This window comes from Adiantum capillus-veneris, chromosome 11 (genome assembly GCF_014529385.1).
Source record: "Adiantum capillus-veneris isolate H3 chromosome 11, ASM1452938v2, whole genome shotgun sequence".
NCBI lineage: Eukaryota > Viridiplantae > Streptophyta > Polypodiopsida > Polypodiales > Pteridaceae > Adiantum > Adiantum capillus-veneris.
In genome coordinates this window covers 61,242,735-61,255,454 of record NC_140941.1, presented here as the reverse complement: position 1 = coordinate 61,255,454, position 12,720 = coordinate 61,242,735, and the positions used below count along the sequence as shown (strand labels likewise).

Sequence of the window (12,720 nt, the reverse complement as noted above, 5' to 3'; positions counted from 1 at the left end):
TCTTTGAGTTATCGGAAACCTTTGTCTTGAACCTTTGCTTCTTGCGAAACCTTTTTGCTTTTACTGTTAAATCCCATGTCATTGCATTGTTCAAATTCTTTTGAGAAAAATCTGGTTTAATCAGACTGCAATAAGAGATTGATCTTCAAAATCCTTCATGCGACGTAAGTTTTTTGGTTTAAGATCTTCCGATAACTGCGAAACATTTGGTGAAGAGGAAATCTTCTCAAGGCACTCTTCAGATGGGGTAACTTCAAGTTTAGTAATCACTAGAGCGGATTTTGGCTTGAGAGTGTAATCATCGTCCAATAATGAATCCCAAAATTCTTCAGTCATCTTCAAAAACTGCCACCTCATGACTTGCAATTGGCATATCATCATCCAACAAAGAATCAAAGAAAGCATAGTCGTCTTCAGACTCAGAATCTCTAACTATGTCCTTATCTTTGTTTGGTAACAAAGTATCACTTGGGAAAACTTCTTCATCAATTATAATTTATGCATCTGCATCGGAATTTATATTCGTTTTCATAATCCACTGTATCATGCTGTTTGACTTGTACACGTGAGGCTTGAATCACTCGTTCCGCATGATAAAGCCCGTGTAAAATCAGCTCACGTCCATCTTTGAACAAATTGATAGTATTTCCTCCAAAGCTAATTGATGGATCGTAATGGAATAGCCAATGCTAACCAAGAATCATGTCGTAGTAAGATAAAGGCATGACTTCGAAATCCAGTTGATCTGTACTGCAAATGTCGAATTGTCTGATCACAAGTCAAAATTGATCCATATGCTAATTCCACATCATATAAGTGAGATGTCTTCTGAGTTGGCAAGCCAAGCTATCGAACTATCTGAGTGCTGACGAAATTATTCGAACATCCGCTGTCCACCAAAACATTGATGAAACGACCGTTGAGAGTTTCAAAAAGATTCAAAACTTGCTTTGAGAGAGGCTCCAAAACTGAAGAATTGCATTGAGCATGCTTCATTAGAGTAGTCGTATCCTCTGAGACACGAATCGTATTGACCACAAATTTTCCTTTATCCTTAGCAGAATCTAGTTGTTCAGAATTCAATGATGTTTCCGTATTGGAATTTCTTTTCCAATTAGACGGATTTGGTCTCTTTGGACATTGATATCATCTATGGTCACCACCACAAATTGTATATAATCCTTCCTTCTTTGAAGTCGAAGATGCATTTGACGAAGAGCCTTGCTAACTATTGGAATGCCGAACTTGAGAAAAATCACGTCCTTTACCACGATCAAGTGGAGGAACATTTAAAGATCTACTTTGAGATTGTCGATCTTGAGAATAGAACCTTGAAGTTGAATAAGGTGTTGTGGCTTGCTGTCTGAACTGAGACTGATGTTGTTGACTTTGGCTATAACTTTCTTTGCGATCACGCTGTGAAAAGCGAGCGCTATTTGAAGATCAATCACCAGGGACAAAATTCCGTGTAGGGTGTCGATTGTCGCCAAGGCGCTCCACATAGGCAATTGCAACATCCAAGGTGGTAGGATTGTATTTGTGCACATCGTCCTTCAGGTTGGGTTCGAGTCCGTCGATAAAGCTGTGAAGTTTATCAAAGGGACTAAGGGTCTCTATCTCCAGAGTTAGCCTTTGGAACTTTGTGATGTACGCGGCCAAGGAACCTGTTTGGCTGAGGCGGCGAATAGAGGACCGGGCATGAAAATCCGCATTGGCAAATTCGAACGCCTTGCAAATAGCACGCCCGAATTTATCCCAAGAACATCAGCAACCCGTCGTTGCCACCAAAGAAATGATGTGTCCTTGAGCACAGAACTAGCAAGTGCAACTTTTTTACTCTCGACTAAGTCTGTGTTTGATACGTAGACCTCCATTTTGAATAGCCATTGGTCCAGCGCGCGCTTGTCGCGGCGACCATTATAAGGTTCCGGCAGTTTAACATCAAGCTTCTTCTTATGTGCAGCATTAAAAATTTTGTTAAGTAATTGAAGTTCGCGATTGTCTACCTCCTCAGTTGGATCTGGTTCGTTTGGTTCGTCCACTGAAGCTTCGAAAGAAGGTGGTGGAGAAGCAGCATTAGTTGTTCGAGAAGTCGTAGGAAGACTCCGAGAAGTATTTTGCGTCTGCATCTCATCCAAGTGAGTGTGAAGTGATGCGAGGCTTGTGGAAAGTGTGGCCATCTGCTCCTTTATAAGAGTAAGGGCGTCGTCAGATTGACCATCTCCGTCCTGAGAATTTGACATGGTTACGCCTCAAAGGGAACTCTCGAACAGATGCAGGTTTTGGTTCGGGAACAGATTCTGGGACAGGTGCTCTGAGCGAAAACTCTGTTAAGAACGGGTTCCGGCTCTGGGAACGGGTAATAATCTAGAATGAACTACCACTTCGAGTGCAAAGTGTTTTTTTTTTTTTTTGACAAGAGAACAGTGTTCGAAATTCGTCGCCGGTGGCTATGATGGCAAAAAGGCTCGCGCACGCAAAGTGCACACAAGGCCAGTGCGGGAGAGTGGAAGAGAGGGTGACACCGGTTGTAAACGAATATTGGAGTTCCTTTTGATGGGGTGGGTTTTTTTAAGTTAGTTTATTTGGGGGTTTTAATTTGTCAAGTGAGTGAGTTCACATGGGTTTTTTTAAAAAATTGGGTAAATTTTGGGGTAGGCTAGCCCACTTTGGCCGTGCACCTAATTAGATCCACCTAATAAGATCCAGCGCTGCGAGAGGATGTGCGCGCAAGAATGCCAGCACTGGAGTTTTCCTCCACAATGCGCGCTAGTACAGCAAGTTGCGTTGGTTTCATTTGAGTTGCATAACTCATCTTAGGTATGTTGTTTTTTTAATAAGTCGCCCCCTATTGGCCGGTCACCCCAAATTTGGGGTGGGCTGGTCACTTATAATGAGTAATAAGGCTTATAATAAAAAGGCCAGCTAGGGTAAACTGAAAACTCCGCAGCGTATAACTCAGCCAGCGAAAGGTTACAGATTTCAGCCAACGTTTAAAAAAAAAACCAAGCACTGCCTACTTGCTGATGTTTGGGGTGGAAACGATGCTGCCGCTTGGGAAGAGGTGTGGCGAAGGGGCACCGCTCTACAAGTACTTACTATGCACACGAGCCTCCAGGTACACGTAGTGCGCAACTCTCTGGGTACGCCACACACTCACAGACATTGCCCTCTGCCCTCTTTTAGTTTTCTCTGATGTTCATATAGTTAATTAGAACAGGTAAGAGTTACCTCATACACGTAGGCAATTGGGCACCATCTTTCCTCTGCTGCCATACAACTCACGAGGTGAGGGTTGCAGGAAGGGTAGGCAACGACGAAGTTAAGTAGATACCAAGTCCAGAGGCCCGGGAAAAAAATTTGCTCTAATACCACTGTAAGGATTCTAGGTACTAATCCTTGATTAAGTACTTAAACTCATGATTAAGACTTAAGAAACTTGAACTGAATTCAGAAACAAGACTCAGAAGACTCTGTGTTGATTAATTTGAATGTGTGATACAAGGGCTCCTTATATAGGAGACGAAGAGACACAAATGAAAAGACACGTCTCCTGGTGAAGAGACATGACTTTAGACGTAAAGACACATCCTTTCGGCGAAGAGCTACAACCATTGGGCAAAGAGTCGCACCCGTAGAGCGAAGGGGTGTGACTAGTCATCGAAAGCGTGTGGCTTTTGGCGAAGACACGTCTTTTGGGCGAAGGGGTGTGACCATCCAAGCGTAGAGGTCCTCCTTGGCATGGCACTTCACGTATCTGCAACTAGGAGTAGATGTAATACTACAATATAGTCACAATCGTGACACTCCTCCAGTTTCTTGGTGATGTCAGTTGCCTGTTCTCCCTCATCTTCATCATCACCTGCTCCTCTCTCCCTTCTGTTTATCCATTGCCTCTTGTTGTCAATTATACCAGTTGTCGGGCAATGCCTGACATTCAAGCTCTTGCCATTGAAATGTTCCTTGTCCTTTTCATCGCTGGTGGCTTTTAGTAGTTCAGGTTTTTGATATATATATTTATTTATTTATTTATTTATATATCAAACATACATCCATACATACATACACACATACATATGTGTGTGTGTTTGTGTGTGTAGTTGCTAAGTATGCTTTTGGTATCCTCTCTCCACGTAGCTTGAAGGGCACTTTTTACTCTCTATAGGGAGAGGTTTTTTACCCCAGCTTGCAATTTCCTATAGTTTGCCATGTGGCTAGTTGTATCCAGTTTTTACAGTTTTCAGATTGTCGCCTTCGGGCGTGCTATGTAATTCGTGTTACACTTGCCCTAAGAATCGGCACCATTTCAATTGAAATCAATCTCTTTCTTTGCCAAAAAAAAGAGGACATCATACTTTGGGTCGTGTGTGTACACGAGTGTGGTGATGAGATGCGTGCCGGGTGCAAGACTCCTAGAGGGATGGCAAGGGCAATATGGGAAAGGCTGCTAGCAGGCTGAATGTGTTGGTGCTAAGTGGGTACAATCTTAGCGGGTTGATTGCAAAGGGTGACCACATGGGGCAGAAGGTGGGATGGCAAAGTAATCTTTTTCATTCACTTTCCAAATGCTTCCACTCCTACGTACGGCTTTTCTCAACACACAGACCCTTGGTTGTGGATTGACCACCTTTTACCCTCCTAATAGGGACTTAGGCACAAAGGGTTTGAACAACGTATTTTGCCCATTTTTTATTTTTTTCCCAGTTTTTGTGGATTTTCTCTATTGGGTATATGTAACTGGCTGGCACCACATGCCGACAAGAATAAGAAAGATATGGCTGGAAAACAACTATAAAAGAACAGAAAAGTTGAAAACACTTCACCCAAGGTTGTAAGGTACGTAGTATTTGGTACGTGTTCGGTACGTACTGTACGTTGTACCGTATGGATTGGGCCATAAGGTACGTAAAATTCGTAGTATATTTTTTAAAAGCTAAAAATACAAAGAATTTCAAATTTATATACAACCTATCTAGTTTAAAAACACTACACAATACTTAAACATAGCCACAACTTTCAAAAAACACTTGAAATCACCCCACAAGTTAAGTAACCGTTACATAACTCTGCAACACAATTAACGCACACTTCCAAGTTGAATACAAAACTTACAATCTTTCGCGAGGTCAGGACTCTAGAGTGCCTCCTTGCAGACTCCAAACACAAAGGGAAGGAGGGAGGGAGGGAGGGAGGGAGAAAGAACCTTATCGGTGGCGGCAAATCCTTCCTTGGTCTCTGTGCAGACACTGTGCAGAGACTCTGTTCTACTCTCTGATTCTTTTTGTGATAATAACCAGTATAGGATAGGTGGACTTATTAAAGGCCTTGCCCACCTAATCCGACCACGGGAAACAAGCACCGTTTTTTTTTTTTTTTTTTTTTTTTTTTTTTGGGGGGGGGGGGGGGGGGGGGGGGACGTACGGATATCGTACGGACGTACCGTACGGTACGGAACCATAGCATACGTACGTACGGAAACAACCTTGACTTCACCCTTCACGCACGTCAATGCAGAAGAGGCGTGGATCCCCTTCAAAGAGTATTGGCCCTCAAGTCGAGCACCCCTGGCCATATTTCGTCGTTATGTGCGAGAGAGCCATTACAAACCCCTAACCTTCAATTTTTACACCCAGGGATTCCATAAGCAACCTAAAAATCATTTGCTTTATACAACTGGTTCTTAAAATCATCTGCCAGTAAATGGATCTGGCAGCGTAGATACTAATGCCACGTCAACACCTCCGCACGCTACCACGTCATCACAGTCCGTACGATCATGTGACTCTCTCAGTGGGATTTGAGAGGCACATCAAAAATCATCTGCTAATAAACAGACGCCAGAAAATCCAGCATAGATACTAATGCCACGTCAACACTTCCATACAATGCCATGTCATCACCATCCATGCAATCCGTGACTCGTAGTGGGATTTGAGATGCCTTTTGCAGAATTCTGGGCTCACATCAGGGCACCAGTTTCGGAGACTTTGGTAGCTTGCCTTAGGTGGGCAGCTTGTCGCAGCAATGACCGGGACTAGCACAAACGTATAGTCCTACTAGTGGTGGAAGGCATTCATACGGTGAACCTCTACTGTGAGAGAGAGATACAGAGAGAGCATAGCAGCAGCAAGGAAAAGCAAAAGAAGCTAAACTAAAACCAAATTGTGCCTATTTTGGTAATTAACCTGGGCAAAACTGATTTCAGTTTTCTCGACATATAGAAAGCTTCAAACAACAATGATCTTGCACCTAGTTGCCACAAGCAGAAACAAGCAACCAAACACGCTGACCAGTCTCCGTATCTAACCTTACACCATCTTCCCTTCCACATGTGGCCCTATCAAAACTTTGGTGACAAGAGCTAGCAATTCGAAAAAGAGATGATAATTCCACACTTTTCAATATATCTCTATGGATTAGAGAAGGCAAGTAAGGAAGTACCTCTCCTGTAACAGAAAAGCAGCTACACAAATAATTCTCATCCATCCAATACTGCAAGTCACCGACCCAGAGGGTTCTCACTTCTTCGAAGGTCTGTGGTATTTGATAATGAGTTGGGCCTTGCACATAATGTTCTTGATGATGTTGAGCAGCTAGGGCATACTGATCATGTTGAACACCATGCACGTACTGTTCTTGTTGGGCACCATACACAAAAAGCTCTTGCTGCGGGACAGCTTGCTGATGCATCATCTTTTCTTCCTTTGGCGAGTAGGAGACTCCGCTTGCATTCCCCAAGCAAGATGAATTTCAACGCTTATTTGAAACGCAGAGGCTGCAAAAAACAAAAGCTCAGCTTTCATGGCCTGGCATGGCTGAAATAACTCTCTCACACAGACAGAGCTGTGCTGCGTACTACCAGATATTATTCGCGAGGTTCTGGCGAAAAACTGTTAGTGAAACCGAGTTCCCGCTGTGTATGAAGCTTTGACACGAGCTTTTCCAACAGTGCTCCCGATGAACTACAAAGAAACCTGCTTCCTGTCGATCTTTTTTTACACACTCCCGAGCATTTTCGTTGTCAAGCAAGCTGTGAGAGAGGAATTTTGAACGTCGTAGGAACAATCCCAAGAGACGTTCAAAGATATATCACATAAGTATTGAACTCAAAACGTGTTAGTCAAGAGAGAGAACCTCCTCTGATTCTATGAAGCTATAGCTGTGCTTATGACCAGGTTCCACCACTATTTGGTGTGAACAGCTTGGACAAGGGCCTCGGCCCTCAAGTCATCATGGGTCAAAATTTTGAAATTCCAAAATCTTGGCATTTTTTGTGCCTTTATCAAAGCCTCCTCCTTTTAGTACTTTTAACTTTTAGGTTTTTACCCAAAGAGAGAACTACGGTAACCAAGAAGAAGAATGATGTAAGAGACCTGAAAGATTGGGGAGAGAGAGAGAGAGAGAGAGAGAAAAGACTTCACAATTTTTATACGTTGGGATCCACAAAGTTGAAAGAACATGTAGGCTCTTCCATGTTCTACCGGTCAGAAGATATTGCCCCAATAAGGTGGAGAATAAGAAAAGGCCACAAAGGAAGCACACCCCTTTACCATTGGCTCATCTGAACCAAGCCTAAGCTTTGAAGATGTAACCATGTCGTTTGTGACAAACTTACAGAACAACAGGCAATGCTACGCTCTCTCTCTCTCTCTCTCTCTCTCTCTCTCTCTCTCTTCATTTTGAAACCATATAATGACCTCATTAAAACTCGTTCCCACGTCACTAAACATGTTTGTAGGGTGAGCAGGATAGAAGTACATACTTAAAACAAAACAAAAAAAAACTCTCTTTAAGCTAGAAAGAGAAAATGCTCAGTAAGGCCTAAATCAGAGACATGGAGCTTATAGGTCTAGGAAACATTAATTCAATCGCAAAACACTTAAAAGTCTCTACAAAGGCTTATAGAAATTGCAACAAGATTTCACAAGAAAAAATGTTACACTCTGATAATGCCTCCATGGCCAAGGGGAGAAGAGGTTCAAGACACAATAGTAGAGAGTTAGAGAGTGCTCTAAGCATCACACGTAATATGCATTATATGATGAGGATAACACCTCAATGCCTAGCTATATAGTGGTGGCCTACCTGTCCACACAAATCCTATCGCCCACAAGCGCTCCGACCTTGGGCAACTCACCCCTTAACCCTTGACACACTCTGTGTTCGCTCTCTAGTGGCCTACTATTGGTACTTGTCGAGCTCTACCACCACTATGGGTGGTCCACAAGCACTTGGCAGGCTACCTCACATATCATAACCCCCCCCCCCCCCCCCCCCCCCCCCACCCCCCCCCCCCCCCCCTTTCCTTTAAAAACAATCATCTTCAAAAACATAATGGGAAAATATATTGGTAATAACACAAAGGCCTTTGCAAAGAGATGCATCTAGTTCTATGTACCTCCACATCACTTGAACCTCTTGTGGTATTTAATGCCTAGTATGACGATAAATATACCCAAAGATCTTTTAAGATTGATATGGACTATGGGTGGTTCAACGAGCTCTATTAGGATCTTTGAAGAAAGTATATTCTTCCCATGATGAAGTCATTTGTCAACTTGTTTATATAAATCATTGTGTGCACTTAAGAGCTCTTTGGCACCCCAAATTGTGAGGCACTCTATCTTTAGGCATTTTCTACTTTATAGATCTCAATTAAGCAAGACCTTTAAAAACTAATCGAACTTTTGTAGAGGAAAAAGGATATAGCACGAATTTGTGCATGTTTTATCTTTCCTTTCACCTTATCCTTTAGCCCTACGACTAAGAAGAAATTCCATTTCGTGTATACATGTCCCAAAGACAATATTGTAAACAAGTATCGCACAATACCAACACATCATAAATCATTCCTAACATTTGGACAACGATCTTCTCAAGCATTGCATGCTCATTCGCCACACATACAGGTAGGCCATGTAGCATAAAGAGATGTCCAATGAATATCTCTCACCATGACAAGTGAAGATTCTAATGCCATTGTAGGTGTCCACATGAGTTAGGTGTTTTCCCCTCTCTTCCAAGAAGGGGTTTTGTCCTCAAAAAACATGTATCCCTTGCAATCTATATGCTCCAAGATTAAAATCTTTAGAGCGAGCTAGTTTCTTGTGTGCTTTCAAGAATCTTTAGTCTTTGATACATGTCATGATTAAATGTCATCAAATGGTGTCCAGAAACTATTCTTGACCGAGAGACATAATATGTTTATACATCATTTATGTGGGTTTTCACGACGTTACGCATGTGTAGGATATCAAAAAGATGAAACCTAACCAAAAGATAGTGTTCAAACTACTAGTCACATCTCATTATCACCCAGCGAGCAACGAGAGAGCTTTTTACCAAAGCTATTAATTTTGAGATAACTTACAACCAAAGTTATGAGTTCCTTAGACAATTGATGGTAATTTAAATACTTGTAGCCATATTTATTTTATCTCATCCATAGTACACAATGATGGCCATGCATAGGAACTTCCTCCTATTTTTGGGTGGTAAACCTAGGAAGTGGACCTAGGGTTTGTAATTTGTTGCCTGCTAGGAGCCTTCTAGTCATAGTGGTAGAAATTAGTAACCTAACTCCTCAAGTGGCAATCTCTACCTCACTATAAATGATGGATAACAAATCTACAAATGTCCCGGTACATGTTTCATGGCTATACCTTCAAGGATGTAATCATTGCATATTAGATACAAAGGCAAGGACTTAATCATTTATGAATTAAGTATATAGGCATGGCTAAAGGCATAGTCGCTTAATCATTGTGGATCAAGTTTACAAGCATGGCAACGAGACCTCCATCTTTTGCCACAATATAAGAGAGGAATTATCAACCATGGATGAGATGCAACGCTTCCTTGCCATCAACTATGGATGACCTACCTAATTAATTATGGATGATTAAAAAAATATACTAGCACGAACTAGGCTCACTGCATAAGGGGGTTGGTTTGGAGGAGTAATGCCAAGGATCAATTATATGGTGTGATTCTCGAGTCTTTCGGAACGCAACTTGCCCAAGCAAACCCTTTAAGAAACAATTAGCATGAGCTTGACAAAAACTGTCACTTTGACTCTGACTCTAAAAGACTGCAATCTTTGCCTTCTTCCACATTATTGAGAAAGATCAAGTAAACAAAAAGACATCATTTCATTGTTTTTGAATTTGCGGAAGCCGGTGCAAGGGAGTTGACTCGCCTTTTGATTTATGTCAATGACCATATCTCGACCCTTTCTATCCTTTAATTGAATCTTGTTAGCCCCATAGTCTAGAGAGTTATAAGGATTTTTTCCCTCCTTTTAACCTACAAAATCTTTCCCTTGATTTTGAGTAACTTGATATCATGGTGGGTGTCTTAATACTCATAAACACTTGTTAAGTACATCTAGCTTGGTTTAGAGTAATTACATCCTCTTTGAAATTTCTCCCAATAGTACCTTCAAAGTAGTATCCATTGACATATTCCCCCGAGTTGGAATGCCACACAAACTATCAATATATGATATCCTCAAGTCACTTCTACGAAGTAACCACAACCACTGACCTCCTACGATGTGTTTCAACACAACGTTTGGTAAGTTTGATTGACGTTTGTATCATATGAGGTCAAGGTTGAAACAAGTGTATAGGTCTTATGGAGTTTCGGTCGTGCTTACAAAAAAAACACAATTTTTAATAGGTTTCGATTGACATTTGTATCATATATGGTCAAGGTTTAAACAAGTATATAGGTCTCATGGAGTTTTGATCGACCTTACTAAACTATTAGTGACTTTATACCAAGGATACGGGCCCAAAGTCACTACCACTATACCTCCATTATGTATGTGGTCTTCATCTGTGGAACTATATTGCTTTTTGTAAACAAAATTTGAGAAATCAGCTGCAACCATCACTCGCATAATTAAATAAGAGATTCATAACATCACGTTTAAGATATAGTCAAATCCAAACACGAAGACAATTACATAAGCACAAGTAGAAAACTTAGAGAGAGAGAGAGAGAGAGAGAGAGTATTGGGGGTCATAATGGCCAACCCCCCTCCATAGGGTTTTTTCTTACAAAAGCTTACAATGAAGCTAAATACAATCATGATACATCATTACATCATCTTGCAAAAAAGATGGCCTTTTATGATGCCAACCTAATGGCCTTCTCTAATCAAGCCAACATTTTTACCTTCTTTATTAGAAACAGACTCATAAAGTCATCTCATTGAAGGAATATCATCTTGTTCCTTCTTTGAAATTTCTTCTTTCTGATGTAGAAGCAATACAAAAACACACAAACCTCTTAGAATTGTGCATGATTCTCTTCTAGAAGAATTTGACTTACAGAGTTCCATGCATGGCAAATAGCTCATCAATCGTCTTCTTTTGGACTAGTGAGAATAATTGGCGAGCAAAGATACTACTACAAAAATAGTAGACTTTGTTAAAACATCAAGGTGATATCATAGATTCATGGAGCTCAAAGAGAGATTTTGTTTGAGTCTTGGATTGCGCAATTCTGATAATCGAAGCTAAAGCTATGGCCGCTTTCGTAAAGGGTTGTTTTGTATATGTGGCTACTCATTTCTTGATCAAGATGCTTGCAAAAATACCCATGTCCCCATCTTTTTAGGGCTTTTGGATTCTTTTAATAGCAACGTCCTAATTTTTTTTAATTAATTTAGAATGCATGTTTAATTTAGCTAAAAAACATGCAAAATATTTTACCTTAGAAAGTAGGCACTGAACCTTCACAAATTTCACTTCTGATATAGATTCTTGATCATGAAGTTGTCAAGAAAGCATAAAAAGACACTTTTTTTTTTGAAAATCACTTCTTTTACAAGAATAAAGACTTGCAAAGTATATTTTAATTATAATTCACATCAGCCTTAAACTTTATTTTGACTTCCTTGGGATGTTTAAAAATGAATTCTGATAAGTAAGCTTTGATAGGGCTCTTGCCAAAATACATTTTTGGTGACATTACACGTCATTATATCATACAAGTCATCTTTAAAGAAAATAGAGATGTGGTGCTCGTGGACCCTAATTAGAGCACAACACTATTCCACATAGGTGGCTAGTCTACTTGGTGCTCGACGCACATAGTTCTCTAGAAGCATGTTTTCCTACATTTAGCTTGTACATTTTTCAATGGTAGATGACTAGTCTACACGATACTTGAGGGACAGCCAGCTCCATGAATATCTTCTTCCCCATGCAAATCTTAAGATTTCTTAAGACTTCAATCAACACACAAGATAGATTAAGATAGATCGTAGCTTCATTGATGCAATCTTACATTAGTGTCTTTTTTGTCGTCTAACTCTTATAAATATTTTTAATTCATTCACATTGGACATTGGATCATCTAGTTAAAATTCATTACTTAGCAAAATCATCAAAAAAAAAGAATGGATTTATCCACATAATTAAGGAGCCTTGATAGTTGGAAATGTCCTCAAGCTAATCAATCATGCTACAAATAATAAGTACCTCCATAAGAGGAGGTCATATGCTTATTTGAAAGGCAAAACTTTCAACCAACTAGGTGGAAATCTTGAACCCATAAGATAATCATTTACCCTTGTCTATAATATAAAAACTTTCTTTGTGACCATTTGGATAACTTTGCATGAGGTTGGTGACGTATGTATTTTACACCCTTCAAGCGTTGTTTGTGTTGGGGTAAAGGCAATATGCATCACCCTTGTAGTCCTTGTTT

At 40.6% G+C, this 12,720-nt stretch overlaps 1 protein-coding gene across 2 annotated transcripts in view; it reads right to left on the bottom strand.

Moving 5' to 3' along the window:
* LOC147447317 (polyadenylate-binding protein RBP47B'-like) overlaps positions 1 to 7,051 on the bottom strand; it is a 96,818-nt gene extending 89,767 nt beyond the window's left edge. The window contains exons 1-2 of one of the 2 annotated variants that reach the window (XM_086523160.1): positions 6,860 to 7,051; positions 6,442 to 6,775 (exon numbers count right to left, since the gene is read on the bottom strand). In XM_086523160.1, the coding sequence (XP_086379286.1) occupies positions 6,442 to 6,693 (252 nt within the window). In that variant the 5' untranslated portion in view covers positions 6,694 to 6,775; positions 6,860 to 7,051. The remainder of the gene's footprint in view (positions 1 to 6,441; positions 6,776 to 6,859) is intronic. The other variant, XM_086523161.1, reaches the window with a different exon arrangement.
* Between the last annotated feature and the right edge of the window lie 5,669 nt (positions 7,052 to 12,720).